Source organism: Loxodonta africana, chromosome 18 (genome assembly GCF_030014295.1).
Source record: "Loxodonta africana isolate mLoxAfr1 chromosome 18, mLoxAfr1.hap2, whole genome shotgun sequence".
Taxonomy (NCBI): Eukaryota; Metazoa; Chordata; class Mammalia; order Proboscidea; family Elephantidae; genus Loxodonta; species Loxodonta africana.
Window position 1 is genome coordinate 72,340,858 of NC_087359.1, and position 17,262 is coordinate 72,358,119.

General features: G+C 43.1%; 1 protein-coding gene across 1 annotated transcript in view; it reads left to right on the forward strand.

Moving 5' to 3' along the window:
- The window catches only part of CFAP52 (cilia and flagella associated protein 52), a 56,763-nt gene that overhangs the window by 11,569 nt on the left and 27,932 nt on the right, over positions 1-17,262 (forward strand). Inside the window, exons 2-6 of the mRNA XM_010596610.3 lie at positions 1,268-1,467; positions 1,861-1,997; positions 7,067-7,195; positions 11,303-11,402; positions 11,969-12,085. Of these exons, the coding sequence (XP_010594912.2) occupies positions 1,268-1,467; positions 1,861-1,997; positions 7,067-7,195; positions 11,303-11,402; positions 11,969-12,085 (683 nt within the window). The remainder of the gene's footprint in view (positions 1-1,267; positions 1,468-1,860; positions 1,998-7,066; positions 7,196-11,302; positions 11,403-11,968; positions 12,086-17,262) is intronic.

Sequence of the window (17,262 nt, forward strand, 5' to 3'; positions counted from 1 at the left end):
TCTGTCAGACCAGTAAGTCTGGTCTTTTTTTGTGAATTTGAATTTTCTTTTACATTTTTCTCCTGCTCTGTCTAGTACCCTCTATTGCGATCCCTAACAGAGCAGTCAGTGGTGGTAGCCGGGCACCATCTAGTTGTTCTGGGCTCAGAGTGGTGGAGGCTGTGGTAGTTGGGACCAGTAGATGTATATTAGATGGCCGCTGAAGACTCCAGATGCTACTCACCAAAGTCAGATATGTAGAACACTTTCTTTATGAACTATCTTATGACAGTTCACCTAGATGTCCCTGAGACCATGATCCCCAGCCGTTAGCCCAGTAACTTCATCCTTCAGGGTGTTTGGATGCATCTATGAAGTTTCCAAGACTTTGCCTTGGTTATGGTGTGCTGACATTCCCTGTAATGAATGCTGTCTTTCCCTTCACTAAAGTTACCACTTATCTACTATCTAGTTAGTGATTTCCCCACCTTAAATAAACAACAACAACAAAAACCTGTTTTAGTTATCTAGTGCTGCTGTAACAGAAATACCACAAGTGGATGGCTTTAACAAAGAGAAGTTTATTCTTTCACAGTCCAGTAGGCAACAAGTCTCAACTCAGGGAGTTGGCTCCAGAGGAAGGCCTTCTCTCTCTGTCAGCTCTGGAAGAAGGTTCTTGTCATCAGTCTTCCCTTGATCTGGGAGCATCTCAGCACAGGAACCTCAGGTCCAAAGGACATGGTCTGCTCTTGGTACTGCTTTCTCAGTGGTATGAGGTCCCCATGTCTCTCTGCTTGCTTCTCTCTTTTATGTCTCGAAAGAGATTGGCTTAAGACACTACCTAATCTTGTAGACCTCATCAATATAACTGCCGCTAATCCGTCTTCTTTCATTACGGTGATAGGATTTACAACATATAGGAAAATCACAGAAAACGATAGGCAATCACATAAAATGGTGGACAATCACACAATACTGAGATTCATGACCCAGCTAAGTGGACAAATATTTTGGGGGGACACAATTCAATCCATGGCAATGACCAAAACCAAACTCATTGTTGTTGAGTCAATTCTGACTCACAGTGACCCTACAGGACAGAGTAGAGCTGCCCCATAGGGTTTCCAAGGAGCGGTGGTGGATTCAAAGTGCCAACCTTTTGTCTAGCAGCCATAGTGCTAAACCAGTGTGCCACACCCCTCCCAAAACCTTTCTTTTTGGTGTTCAAGTAAGCAATTACCAGCCACTTACGTACCTGATTATTTTTTTAATCTTCTCTCTCTTTTAGGACACGTGCCCAATGGTCTGAAATGCCATCCTGACCAGGAGCATCTGATTTACCCTTTGGGCTGCACAGTCCTCATTCAGTCGATAAATACTAACGAACAGAATTTCCTGCACGGCCATGGTAACAATGTCTCCTGCGTGGCCGTCTCCAAGAGTGGAGTTTACCTTGCCTCTGGACAAGTCACCTTCATGGGCTTTAAGGTGAGTACACTGAACATAACTCATTGTGAATACATTTAGAGGTACCTACATTGACAAACTACCACTTTGGGCTGTTAACTCTATGTGGCCATGTGTTTTTCTTCTTCTTTCTTTATATCCTTGACTCTTCTCTCTGCTCATTTCATTTTATCAGGCTGGGAGCGAAGGAATCTGATGTTTTTACACCGTATTTTGTGGCATGTGTGGTAATGCTCAGGAGCAAAAGTCACTGTTGTTAGAAATGTTCCCGTTTGGTTGCTGTCATGTGTGTAAAACATGATCTCATTTCTTGAGAAGTAACTATTACTGATGCCTTTTCGCCAAGAGGGGTACCTATCTTCTCAGATCTTTTTAAAACCTGTCTACGTTTCTGACAGTGTATTCTTCCCCCAGGCAGATATCATTTTGTGGGATTATAAGAAAAGGGAGCTGGTTGCTCGGCTGTCACTTCACAAGGGCAAAATTGAGGCTCTGGCTTTTTCACCAAATGATTTGTACTTGGTGTCGCTAGGAGGACCAGATGATGGAAGGTAATGAGCTAAACACATTTACACTTTTCCACCAGGTGTGTTTCCACAGGTAAACGCCAAGTACCCTCTCCTGTCTAGCATTCTCTGTTGGCCAGTCCCTTTTTGAGTGTGTGTTGTGTAAAAAACCTGTGAGAAAAATGCCAGAGGGCAGTGCTTCTCAAACCTAGCCTCCCATCAAAATCAGCAAGAGACGTTTAAAGAATTACTAATGCCTGGTTCCCACCTTCAGAGGGTCTGACTTGATTGGTGCGGGCTATGGTCTGGGCTTTAGGAATATTAAGATTCCCAGGTAATTCTAATGTGCAGCCAAATTTGAAAACCATTGTCGTCAAAGAAAGACATCATTGTCATCGTTGTTGCCCTTGTCTTCATAAAGAAGAGCTAATTGTTTTAAAATTGAGCACTTAATGTGTCACAAGTGTACTGAACACTTTAATGGCATTGTCTCAGTTAAGCCTCTCAACAACTCTATGAACTGGGACTTATTGATGCCATATGGCAGATAATTTTTTTCTTTATGTTAAGGTATACAATCCACACGGAAGGCTGTCATCTCTGATTTTTATCAGTTAGTGCTTTAAGTCCTCTTCACTTTCAGCAAGCAAGGTTGTGTCATTTGCATATCGCAGGTTGTCAGTGAGTCTTCCTCAAATCCTGATGCCAAGTTCTTCATACAGTCCAGCTACGTGGATCATTTGCTCACCGTACAGATGGAATAAATATGGTGAAAGGACACAACCTTGTTGCACACCTTTCCTGATTTTAAATTACAAAGTGTCTATCCCCTTGTTCTGTTCAAATGACTGCCTCTTGGCAACATCATGATAAAGGGAAAAAATATTGAAGTTGTCAAGGATTTCATTTTACTTGGATCCATGGAAGCAGCAGTCAAGAAATCAAACGAAGTATTGCTTTGGGCAAGTCTGCTGCAAACGATCTCTTTAAAGTGTTTAAAAAAAAAAAAAAAAGCAAAGATGTCACTTTGAGGACTAAGGTACAGCTGACTCAAGCCATGATATTTTCAGTTGCCTCATATGCGTACAAAAGCTGGACAACGAATAAGGAAGACTGAAGAAGAATTGATGCCTTGGAATTATGGTGTTAGTGAAGGGTATTGAATGGACTGCCAGAAGAGCAAACAAATCTGCCTTGGAAGAAGTACAGCCAGAATGCTCCTTAGAAGCAAGGATGATGAGACTTTGTCTCACATACTTTGGACATGTTATCAGAAGGGGCAAGTCCCTGGAGAAGGACATCATGCTTGGTAAAGTACAGGGTCAGCAAAAAAGAGGAAGGCCCTCAACGAGCTGGACTGACACAGTGGCTGCAAAAAAAGGTTCAAATATAGCAACAACTGTGAGGATGGCACATGACCAGGCCGTGTTTCGTTCAGTTGTACACAATGTTGCTATGAGTCGGAACCAACTCGAGGGCACTTAACAACTACAATGACGGACAAGGAACCAAGGTCACCAGCTAGTAAATAGCAGAGCTGGGTTACAAACCCTGGTAGTGTCAGGTGTCCAGAGGTGACATTTTAAATTTTCCTCACCAAGACATGACCTTTGGTAGAAAGAGAACACATATACATGAAATTGAAAAAAAAAAAAAAAAGTATATTTAAAAGCATTATATTAGGGACAAGAATCAATGCAGTATGTATTCCTAAGTAAATGCTAAAAGAACATTTAAAAAAAAAAAAAACACAAACGCATTGCTGTGGAGTCAATTCTAACTCAGAGCAACCCTATAGAACAGAGTAGAACTGCCCCATAGAGTTTCCAAGGAGAGCCTGGTGGACTCGAACTGCCGGCCTTTTGGTTAGCAGCCATAGCTCTTAACCACTATGCCGCCAGGGTTTCCAAAGGAATATAGTCTAAAGAAAAATAGTAACCCTGAGGCTTGTGTCTGTTTTAATACCTTGATGTACTTTCACATATATTTTCTCATTTGAGCTTCACAGGTTTATTAAGAAGGACATTACATTTATATGTATTCATATATTATGTATTTATATATATATTGACAGTTCTCCTCTTAATGTATAGTGAGTCAACAAAATTTTCCTAAGATTTCCTCCTTCCATCTGCATCTAAGTAGTCACGCCTCCCAGGAGCCATCCCCATTTGACTGTTTTGGATGAAAAATGTATCCAGAAATCTTCTAGTAACATCGTAGTATTAACATTCTTAGCTCAACATAAAGCAGATGTTTGCAACCTCGGCTGCACACTGGAACGGTCTGGGGAGCTTTGAAAACTACTGATGCCTGGGTTCTACCCCCAGAGATTCTTGGAGCTTAGCCATTGGCCCATCCCCACCCCTGCACCTTGCCAGGGAGATGTGGAGGCTAGGCCTTGGAGGAGAGAAATGCCCTTTAAACAAAGTTAATCTGCAAAAGTGTCCATCTCCTCTGTAATTTTCAGCTCGATTTTAGGCTATCTAAAACTCACTTGCAGAAAATTTGGGGAATGTTGAGAAGCCTAAAGAAAGAAAGAGAAACCTTTCTGTATTAGGAAAACGCAGTAGACCCAACCCTGAGTCCGCACTGCGGTGAGGAGGAGGGGCTTATGCTGAACATTTTGGACAATCAAGATCAACCCTGAAACTGTGGGAGGGGTCCGTTCTCCCCAAACCAGCTGGCTTCCACACAGAGGGGAGGAACAGAAGGGACCCTGGGAACTGTTTGCAGTTGTAACCTATTTATGTAACTTTTTTTGCCTTGACGTTATACTATCCATGTTGTAACGCAACCTGCTTTTTAATTACCTTTGCACCATGGACATCTTATATGTGCGTATCTAGAGACCTATACCTCATTCTTTGCAATAACTGCTTAGTATTCCATTGAATGGATTGAATGCGCTGGGGTTTATTTTACCAGCTGTCTATGTGGGTGTCTTTATAGAGACCCTGTATTGTCCTACTATGCAGAAGAAGCCAAAATTCAAAAGTAGAGGTACTAATGCCACCCCTCAAATTCTCCCCTCGGTCATGAAGAGTTCCACTCTCCAGAAGCACTTGAGTTTGTTTTTTTGTTTTACAGCTGTATCGAGAAGTACTTCACATACCATAAAATTCACCTGCTTAAAGGATATGGTTGAGTGGTTTTTAATATATTCACAGAGTTGTGCGACCATCACTGTGATCAATTTTAGAGTATTTTTAACACCCCAAAAAGAACCCCAGTACCCATTAGCAGTCACACCTCATCCCCACTCACTCCCTCCCACGACCACCTCAGTCCCAGGCAACCACTAAAGTATTTCTCTCCCTATGGATTTGCCTATTCTGAAGCTTTCATATAAATGGCACCATATAATATGTGGTCTTTTGTGTCTGGTTTCTTTCGCTTAGCATAGTTTTTCAAGGTTCACCCATGTCGTATCGGTACTTCACTTCCTGTGGCTGAATACTGTGCCCTGGTATGGATACGACACTATTTGTTTAGCCATTCATCTGTCCGCGCATATTTGGTTGTTTCCATTTTTTGGCTATCGTGAATAATGCGCCTGTGAACATTCACATACAAGATTTCGTTTGAACATGCGTCTTCTCTCAGGCATGAGGACCTTGGTTTTCACAGTCTTTGTTTTTTACTTCATCATTGTAACTTTTTAAGTGAGTTCTCTCTCCATTTGTCCACTTTAGATGCTATCTATCAATTTCCCACTGAAAAAGGAATCGTTCGTGGTGCTTATACCACCTCTTAGCTCCCTGTTCCCCGTTATGTTTGGTTGTAACGTGATTTTAGACAACCTTCGATAACACATTCTACATGCAGAAAGTCTGGCAAACACAGACGTACATGTTTTTATATTATTTACTTTTGTAACATTTGCATTCTTTTTCTTTAATATTTTGCACCAACTATTTAACGCAACACCCCCTCCCCAGCATTTTTGGTATTATTATCCAAACACTATTCACTTTAAGAAGTCCCTAGGTGGGACAAACGGTTTGCCCTCAGCTACTAACCAAAAGGTTAGCTGTTTGAACCCACCCAGCGCTGCTGTTTGAACCCACCCAGCGGTGCTGTTTGAGTCCACCCCACGGTGCTGTTTGAACCCACCCAGCGGTGCTGTTTGAACCCACCCCGCGATGCTGTTTGAGTCCACCCAGCGGTACTGTTTGAGTCCACCCAGCGGTGGTGTTTGAGTCTACCCAGCGGTGCTGTTTGAACCCACCCAGCGGTGCTGTTTGAGTCCACCCCGTGGTGCTGTTTGAACCCACCCAGAGGTGCTGTTTGAACCCACCCAGTGGTGCTGTGAAAGAGTGGTCTGGTGATCTGCTTGCATAAGACTAACCCAAAACCCAGTGCCATCAAGTCGAAATAAGACTACAGCCAAGAAAACCCTGGGAGCACAGTTCTACTCTAAAGCACAAGGGGTCGCCGTGAATTGGAATCAACTCCATGGCAAGGGGTCAAGGGGTTTACTCATTTGAGGACTAAGTCATATGATTGCACCCAGGAAGAAGGAAATGCAACCCTAAATCAGTGCTTCTCAGTGTGTGGCCCCCAGATCCATCAGCCTCAGCATCACCTGGGGCTTATTTGAAAAACAAATTCTTGGGCCCCAACCTAGACCTACTGAATCAGAAACTCTGGAGGTGGACCCAGTAGACTGTTTTAACAGTCCTTCTAAATCAATGTGATGCTCACTTGTTTTGGGGAACACTGCCTTATGTTATATTCTTTATTGAATCCTCTCCCATTTTTTTTCTTTTTCTTTCTTTTTGTTTTGCTGTAACACTTCCCCAAGGAAACCTTTTACATGGAATAAGTGGGTAATAAGCTTTAACACTTTGCTGCAAAATGTCTATTTTATCACCAGACTTGATTGACGGGCTCCCTGGATGCTAGCCTCATAATTATTTCCCTCCAAAATGTGTTACATGTCACCCCATTTGTTTCCTGATATCCAGTGTTATTGAGGAGCTGGGGGGCGGGAGGGTTGGGTTGGGAAAGGTCAGTGTAATTTTTTTATTCCTTTGTTTTTTTCCTTTCTGGAACCACTAAACTAGTTGTTTCTTGTTTTTAAAGTCTGTTTTGTTTTCCCATTTTGGCAGTGTGGTGGTGTGGAGCATAGCCAGGAGAGACGCCATCTGTGGCAGCCCTGCCGCCGGCCTCAATGTCGGCAACGCCACCACCGTGATCTTCTCACACTGCCAGGATGAGATGTTTGTTACTGCTGGAAAGTACGTGTCAGCGCTCTGTCTTTCCAGAACTCATAAATCGCTATTTACTTGTCTAGAAAACATTAGTTAATTACAATCTGGGGAAACATGTCTTTCATCCTGGACAAATACCTTCTACCATAATTTTCACAATTTTGTAGTCGTTAGAAATCCTGTTAGCTGAAAATATTTTAAATTACGGTTATCAAAAATCCTGTGCTTCCTATGGAAAAAACTCTGCCTATCTGTGAAATGCATTCCAGGTTCTTGTTTGCCACTGATAACACATTATGCTCAATCCATGTTCACAGACTAATTTGCAAAATTGCAAAGATTCACCCACTGGTTGACCTTTCTTACCACCTGCTCTTGGTTTACCAGTTGCCATAGTGACCCTATAGGACAGAGTGGAACTGTCCCACAGGGTATCCAAGGCTGTAAATATTTCCAGAAATTGACTGTCACATTTTTCTCCTGTGGAGCAGCTGGTGGATTCGAACCCCAACCTTTCAGTTAGCAGCTGAGCGCTTAACCACTCACGAAATGATAGTTTGTGAATGAACTGTGCCAGGAAGATTCAGCTGGCTGACCATTAGTTACATGAGATCATTTCTGATAGGACCAGCTGGAACGAGCTAATTGTGACCCAGTTGGAGGCCTGAACAGAGGCCAGCATCCGTCCAAGAGAAGAAATTAATTTACAGATTCACTCTTCAGAGCCCTGTGTAGAGTTTGAAGTGAAGATTAGACATGTATAAAACCATCCTTTTTTATGTCAGTCAGAAAACGTAGGGTTGAAGTATAGGTTGGGTAGAACCATCCTCTCCAACTCTCATGAAAATGTCATTGAGGCCTCCCATTGGTGAACGGCACACATTGTTGGTTACTTTTCTCATGGGAGTAAAGAATTTATGCCGCTCCAGGTCTACACTGTTTCTTGGCTGCACCTTGTGGTATGCAGCATGCATTTGTTCAGAAGCAAATTAAGAGAAAGGAAGAGACCATGAAACTAACTGGCCAACTTGAATGCCAGGCCCATCGAGCAAATCTTAGTAGGACAGTGCTTTACTCCTAAAGCAGCAGACCGTGTTCTTCCCTGTCTTCTGAGGCCACCCACCAGTGCCCACGAAGCCCTTCAACTCTGTTCACATTTACAGAGTGGTTTGACTAAGCCTTTGTTTTATGAGATCTCTCAAAAAAAAAAAAAAAATGGCAGGAGCTGGCCCATCCTGATGTCTATGGACAGCATTCCTCTAGGAGTCAAACACTGAATCTTACACACACACAATCTAGTACAATCTGTATTCTAGGGGAAGTCCCTGAGTGGTATAAACAGTTAATGTGCTCAGCTGATAACCAAAAGGTTAAAGGTTCGAGTCCACTCAGAGGTACCTCGCTAGAAAGGCCTGATGACCTACTCCCTAAAACTCAGCCACTGAACACCCTATGGAGGTACAGTTGCGCAACTAATTATTGTAATTGCTGTCAAGAAGTTGTACACCTGTAAAAAGTTGAATTGGCAAAAGTTGTGTGATATATTTACAACAATGACACACACACAAAAAAAAACTGTAGCTGCTGAGGCTGCTTATGTACAGCCAAACACCTTATGGGATTTGGTTCCTCAGGAGGTTTGGGGTCATGGTTTCATGGAACATCCCAGTTCATTGGCCTAATAACTTTTTTTAATGCTTCTGGTCTGGCTCCTAGCTAGTTGCATAGTGCCTGGGGTCTTAAAAGCTTGTAATTACCATCCAAGGTACAACTGATCTCTATTTGCCTGGAGCAACAGAGGAAGAAGAGGCAGGAATCCTAGTAGGATATGGAATGGGTGGCTAATTGCTTCCACGAACTACCGCCACCTTTACCATGAGACCAGAAGAACTGAATGGTGCCTGGCTACCATCACTGAACATTTTGATCAAGGATTCTATAGAGGAATCCTCATCAAAAAGGGGAAAATGCAGAACAGAATTTTTTATTCTTATAGTATCCAGACTTCCTGGAGCCATAAAAGCTGGAAAAACTCCTGAAACTATTGCCGTAAGTTAATCTTTAAATTTTAAAACAAAAATATCCCCTGAAGTCTTCTTAAAACCAAACAGTAGCCTAGCTTAACTAGTAAAATATGTCTCCCCTGAGCACTATGCTCTTTTAAGGACTATGGATCTGGGATCAAATTGACAACAGCAACTGGAAAGATTAAATAGGAATCTCAGGAGCCAGTGAGTTTATGTTAATGAGGGAGAAACAGCTCAGAAAAGGAGGGTGAGGATGGCTGCATGACGCAAAGACTGTAATCAGTGTCACTGATTTGTACATGTAGAAGCTGTTGATTTGATGTATGTTTTGCTGTGTATACTCTCAGCAACAACAAAGAAATAAATAAACAAAAAACCCAATGGGGCACAGTCCAGCTCTGACAGACATGGTGTTACCATGGTTTAGAGTTGACTCTACGGCAGCTGGTTTGATGTTCTAGGTCTGCCTCAATTTCATGTGATACTGATAACGGAGAAAAAATTGACCCTGTAAATAAGATTTCTGATATGGCACCCACATACCCTGGGTTCTCCACCACAGTCCCAATTTCGTGTATTCCATTATATTGTTCTCATGAGATGTGGTGTAAATTCTAACTAAAAACTTTAGCATCTAGATTACATCTATCAGAAGGCCATGGAAAAATGGCTTTTTTTTAAGCACTTACTGTGTACATAACTCAGGGGTGGGGAGGAGCAAAAGAAGAAAAACAAAAAAGAGAGAAACTGAGCCTGATCAACATATTTTTTAATCAATCTTTTCTGCCTTGGGATGTTAGCTGAAATCTTTTGACTGTGATATTGACTATGAAATTGTTATACACCTATCAGTTCAGATTAAGTCAACATACAGTGATTAAATGCCAACCATAAACCAGGCCCTGTATGAAGGGCTGACTTCCCTTAACTTTTTGAGTTGCTTAGCTTCATTTTGCCTTCCTTAAAGACAGGAGTCTCCATGCTAAAGTAAAAGCCAGTTGCAGTGAAATTGATTTCGACTCAAGGGGACTCCATGTATGTCAGAACAGAGCTGTGCTCCATAGCTGATAAATGGCAGACTTGTGGAAGCAGATCGCAGGGCCTTTCTTCTGACATGCCTCTAGGCACCTCAAACTGGAACTACTGACCTCTCAGCAGCTGAGCACTTAACTGTTTGAGCCATCCAGGGACTCCCCATACTAAAGTGCTCCTCTTTAAAAAATTTTCCTCAAAACTACTATATCAGCCTGAGACCAGAAGAGCTAGATGGTGCCCAGCTACAACCAATGACTGCCCTGACAGGGAACACAACAGAGAATTCCTGATGGAGCAGGAGAGCAGTGGGATGCAGACCCCAAATTCTCATAAAAAGACCAGACTTAATGGTCTGACTGAGACTAGAAGGACCCCAAGCTCATGTTCCCCAGACCTTCTGTTAGCCCAAGACTGGAACCATTCCCAAAGCCAACTCTTCAGACAGGGATTGGACTGGGCTATAAGATAGAAAATGATACTGGTGAGGAGTGAGCTTCTTGGCTCAAGTAGACACATGAGACTATGTGGGCAGCTCCTGTCTGGAGGGGTGATGAGAAGGCGGAGGGGGACGGAAGCTGGCTCAATGGATACAGGGAATACAGGGTGGAGAGGAGGAGTGCGCTGTCTCATTAGGAGGAGAGCAACTAGGAGTACATAGCAAGGTGTATATAAATTTTTGTATGAGAGACTGACTTGATTTGTAAACTTTCACTTAAAGCACAATAAAATTAAAATGAAAATTTTTTCCCTCAAAAAAAAAAAAAAACCTTGCAAGAAACGCTGGTTTGCTCTTCATTTGTTTACTTGCTTATTTATATGCCTGCTTGTTTTCAGTATAGTGGATAGAGCACTCACTTCAGACTCAGAGAGTCCCTGCTCCGCTCTGTGTAAAGTCCACCTCATGGGATCACTGTGAGTGTTTAATGAAAGCTTAATTGTAGAGCTGTCAGCTGTAGCAAGGCCTTAGAAATGTTTCGTTCTCTGCCCTTCAGCTTCTTCAACAGAACACAGAGAAGAGATGACACAGTTATCAAATATGTAGTTATTTGATTGTGAAATCTTTTTTTTATAGTGGGACAATTCGAGTATGGGAACTGGATCTCCCAAATCGAAAAATCTGGCCAACTGAGTGCCAAACGGGACAGATGAAAAGAATAGTGATGAGTATTACAGTAAGCATTACTTTAAGTGTTACGTTGAGTAGCTGTTGGTACAAGCTCTTGTTAACAGTGCTGACCAAGGTGTGTGTGTGTGTGTGTGTGTGTGTGTGTGTGTGTGTGTGCATGCGTGCTGGGGGGTCCTGGAAGGTAAATGTCTCCTCTTCTTTGTACTGATGGTGCAGTAGCCATGGATGGGGAGATGATGACCCGGGCATATGGCAAAAGACCATACTTAAAACCTATGGGCACAGAAAGATTACAACAAAAAGTAAATACACACCTACCTGGAAATTACTAACAGAAAAAAAGGAAGGGAGGGAGGGAGAGAGGGAAGGAAAAAGACAGAAAGAGAGCATGCATGTTAACATCAGACATAGACCTCAGGTGAAGTGCACAGGCCGGTCGGGTCCAGTATCTTCTTCAGATCTGTGTTTGGTCCTGGCTCTGCTCCTCTCAGCGCTGCTCTAACTCGCCTTTGAGCCTGAGGAAATAGCCATGAGCACTCCTATGAGGTCTTCAGGGAAAGCTCATCCCACTGCTGACCACGGGTGCTCATGGCATATCACTCTCTTCCCCAGATGGCCGACGATGATAGCTTTTTCTACCTGGGCACCACAACTGGAGACATTTTCAAAATGAACCCCAGGACTAAACTGCTGACGGACACTGGCCCCTTGAAGGACAAATTCAGCCTGGTAAGCAGAGACAGCGGGCACTGTTCCGCCCTGCTGTTTTCCTAGCCGTTTCTTCCTTCCACAGGTAGCACAGACTTGCATTAAGAAAGGGTCTATGGAAGAACAAACAGGAAAAAGTCTGTGATATAACCGAGGCCACACTTAAATTAGCAAAAGGTGCATCGACTAGTTCTCTGAGCCCTGATCTCCAGTTCACATCCGGGATAAAGGCACATCTATCTAGGTGTCGTTAGGAATCCCTGGGTGCTGCAAATGGTTAATGCGCCCAGCTGCCAGTTGAAAGGTTGGCAGTTCAGGTCCACCCAGAGGCATCTCAGGAGAAAGGCCTGGCGATCTACTTCTGGAAAACCAGCCATTAAAAAAACACCATGGAACACAGCTCTACCCTGACACACATGGGGTCGCCATGACTCAGAACTGACTTGACAGAAATTGGTTTAGGTGTCCTCAATTTGGAAATCAAACCACATCTTTTTTTCACATCTTGAAGGCACGGGGCCCGTGGCTTTGTGATTTGTGACCGATTGGCCCAACACTGGGGCAGCCCAGTCGTCCCGGGTAAAAGAAGTGTGCTCCTTGATCTACAAGACTATATACGTATGTTTTCCCTAATTTAATAACTCAGATCAGATTTTCACCTCAGCTGACTTTATAAGAAATGAGAAAGACCTAGATGTTGCCAATTGCTTACATTTGCAGAATTTCTGATAATTCTGGTTAAAAGTCCAGCGAGAGACTTTGTATTTAAACCAAAATAGAAAGACTACAGTCAAAGGGTAACTTTATATAGTAAGAGCTGTTATTTCTGGCACCTCAGAAAGTTCCAAAGGCTGTTTCTTCTAAACTTTGTGTTTGAAGCTTATACTGGGTTCTGCACCTGCCTGTCTCAATTCTGATAACAGAACAGATGGTTTTAACTAAGCTTACTTTTCCACTTAGCAGATATTCCCAAGAAGGTTTGAAATGTTGTGCCATGTACCTAAGAAAATGTCAGTTTTCTTAATCACATAATCACTTAATATCCAAATTTTAAGGTGACCTGTAGGAATGGGGGACACCCTTGTTGGTGTAGTGGTTAAGAGCTTGGGTGCTAACCAAAAGGTTGGCATTTTGAATCCACCAGGCACTCCTTGGAAACCCTATGGTGCAGTCCTACTCTGTCCTATAGGGTCGCTATGAGTCGGAAGTGACTCGATGACACCTAACAACAACATAGGAATGGGAAGGTGCCCTAGTGGCGCAGTGGTGCAGTTCTCAACTGCTAACTGAAAGGTCGGTGGTTTGAATCCACCAGCTTCTCCAAGGGAGAACGATGTGGTGGTCTGCTCCTGTAAAGATTTACAGCCTTGGAAACCAGATGGGGGCAGTTCTACTCTGTCCTATGGTGTTGCTATGAGCCGGAATCAACTTTACAGTGACGGATTTTATATTAATGGGAGAGAGCTATAGTGTATAGGTAAAGACTCCGCAAGAGGTCAGGGTTCTTCTAATTACTTTTAGGAGAGGGATTCCAACATGTTAGTAGAGAAAAGCAAAGAAGATCAGGTTAAAAGAAGGCAAGACTCAGAGCCCTGCCAGCTCCGACACTTGAGACAAAACTAAAACTAAACCAGGTGCCGCTGAGTCAGTTCCAACTCCTGGAAGACCCCAAGTGAGTCAGAGTAGAACTGTGCTTCGTAGAGTTTTCAATGGCTGATTTTTATCAAACATAGATTGCCAGGCCTTTCTTCTGAGGCAATTCTGGGTGTACTCAAACCTCCAACCTTCTGGTTAGAAGCCGAGGGCTTAACGGTTTGTGCCACCCGGGGACTCCTGACACACCTCCCAAGGGCTCCATAAAATACTAGTTGAAAACTACTGATCTGGATATTTCTTCTTTTTTTTTTTTTTTATGTTTTAAGTGAAAGTTTACACTTCAAGTTAGTTTCTCATACAAAAATTTATACACACATTGTTATGTGACCCTAGTTGTTCTCCCTATAACATGACAGCACACTCCTCCTTTCCACCCTGTATTTCCCGTGTCCACTCAACCAGCTCCTGTGCCTTTCTGCCTTCTCATCTCACCTCTGGACAGGAGCTGCCCGTTTACTCTCATGTATCTACCTGAGCTAAGAAGCACTGTCTTCACAAGCATTATTTTATGTCTTATAGTCTAGTCTAATCTTTGAAAAGTTGACTTTAGTTTTAGTTTTGAGCTAACAGGGAGTCTGGGGACCATGTCCTCTGGGGTTCCCCCGTCTCAGTCAGACCATTAAGTCTGGTCTTTTTACTAGAATTTGAGTTCCACACCCCACTGTTCTCCTGCTCCATGAGGTATTCTCTGTTGTGTTCTCTGTCAGGGCAGTCATCGGTTGTAGCCAGGCGCCATCTAGTTCTTCTTGTCTCAGGCTGATGTAGTCAGTGATTTACGTGGCCCTTTCTGTCTCTTGGGCTCATAATTACCTTGTGTCTTTGGTGTTCTTCATTCTCCTTTGCTCCATGTGGGTTGGGATCAACTGATGTGATCTGGATATTTCTGATTCCTAGTACTTGGGACCAAACGCCTGTCCAGAAAAGATGGCTGGCTGTTTTAGCATCCTCACACCTTTAGCATTTTCGTCTCACATGTATGCTTTAATTCCTAACCATTCAGGTCAGACAGTAAATTCCACAAAGCAATGGGATGCCTCCTATAAGGGTGGAAAGAAAATCATTCTTATGGAAAGAGGGGATGGGGCACCACTGAAGACTTTTGGTTTGAATACCAAGTGATCTTGGGCAGTTACCCATTTTTAAACCCTTCTTAGATATTTTCCCTGTGGTTAGAAAAGTAAAGAATTGCAATAGTTTGTTGTTAGTTGCTGTCGAGTTGCCTCCTAACTCACGGTGACCGCATGTACAAAGGGATGGGACTGTTGTAATCCACAGGGTTCATTGGCTGATTTTCAGAAGATCACCAGGCCTTTCTTCCTAGTCTGTCTTACTGCACTGCGTGATGGGCGACACCAACTCCAGTGACACCACTGCCTTGGTGCCCCTCCCCAGCGGCGCCAGCTTGCCCACCGCCACCTCGGACTCTGGGGTCATTTTGGTGGTACCCCTCTGACAGTGTTAGAAGGTGCGATTTGCACCCCTGAACCCTCTTAGTGATGCCACTGGCTGGCTCTAGAACCTGTGCGCTTAACCACTGTCATCTATAGTTTTTAAAAAGTTCATTTAGAAGTTACACATATGTAGCTTAGAGGCTCTAATGCTTTATACTCCTTGCTTCCTCAAACTTTACAGTCCGTGAACAAATGCTGAGAATGTTCATTCAAGCATTTTTTTGTTTTGTTTTGTTTTTTCTTTTCTTTTGAATTGTGTTTTAGGTGAAAGCTTACAGAGCGAATTAGTTTCTCATTAAACAGTTAATACACAAATTGTTTTGTGACATTGGTGGCCAACCCTGTGATGTGTCAACACTCTCCCCTTCTCCACCCCGGGTTCCCTGTTTCCATTTGTCCAGTTTTCCTGTCACTTCCTGCCTTCTCGTCTTTGATTTTGGGCTGATGTATCTATCCATTAGTCTCCCATACATGAGTGAACTAGGAAGCATGTTCCTCACATGCGTTACTGTTTGCCGTATAAAACCACCAAACCCACTGCTGTAGAGCCAATTCCGACTCATAGGAACCCTATAGGACAGAGTAGAGCTGCCCCATAGGTTTTCCAAGGAGCGCCTGGGAGATTTGAACTGCGGACCTTTTGGTCAGCAGCTGTAGCTCTTAACCACTACGCCACTAGGGTTTCCTATTTGTCCTATAGACCTGTCTAATCTTGACTGAAGGATGAACCTTGGGAATGACTTAAGTTCTGAGTTAAAAGATTGTCCGGGAGCCGTACTCTGGGACTTTCTCCAGTCTCTATCAGACCAGCAAACCTAGTCTTTTTTTTGTGAATTTGAATTTTGTTCTACATTTTTCTCCTGCGCTATCTGAAACCCTCTATTGTGATCCCTGCCAGAGCAGTCAGTGGTAGTAACCAGGCACCATCTAGTTGTTCTAGGCTCAGTCTAGCGGAGGGTTGTGGTGGTTGTCTCCTTTGGACTAATCTTTGCCTTGTGTCTTTGGTTTTCATTTTCCTTTGCTCTGGATGGGATGGGACCGGTAGATGTACCTTAGATGACCACTTGCAGGCTTTTGGGACCACAGACACTACTCACCACAGTTGGAGGTAGAGCATTCTCTCTCTATAGTATGTTATGCCCGTTGAGCTAGAAGTCCCTGGAGACCTTGGTCCCCAGCCCTCAGCCCCAGTAGCTCGGTCCCTCAGGGACTTTGGATGTGTCTGTGAAGCTTCTATGACTTCGATCTGGTCAATCTGTGCTGACTTCCCCAGTATTATGTACTGTCTCACTCTTCTCCAAAGTTACCACTTAGATACTATCTAAACCAAAAAAAACCTGAACCTGTTGCCATCAAGTGGATTCCGACTCATAGTGACCCTATGGCACAGAGTAGAACTGCCCCATAGGGTTTCCAAGGAGCAGCTGGGGGATTTGAACTGCTGACCTTTTGTTTAGCAGCAACATGCTCAACCACTGTGCCACCAGGGTCACGTACATTAGTGTTTTTCTCTCCCCACCCCCTGCCTGGTAACCATCAAAGATTGATTCTTTTTGTGTGAAAGCATTTTCATGAGTTTTTATAATAGAGTTCTCGTATAGTATTTATCCTTTTTTTTATTGTGCTTTAAGTGAAAGTTTATAAATCAAGTCAGTCTTTCATACAAAAACAGTATTTGTCCTTTTGTGATTGACTTATTTCACTCAGCATAATGCCGTCCAGATTCTTCCATGTTGTGAGGTGTTTCACAGATTTATCAATGTTCTTTATTGTTGCATAGTATTCCATTGTGTGGATGTACCACAGTTTGTTATCAGTGCGTATCATGTACCATAATTTGTTTACCCATTCATCTATTGATGGGCACTTAGGTTGTTTCCATCTTTTTGCTATTGTGAATAATGCTGAAGTGAATATGGGTGTGCATATGTCTATTTGTGTGAAGGCTCTTATTTCTCTAGAATATATTCCTAGGAGTGGGATTGCTGGATCGTATGGTATTTCTATTTCTACCTTTTTAAGGAAGCACCGTATCGCTTTCCAGAACGGTCATACCATTTTGCATTCCCACCAGCAGTGCATAAGAGTTCC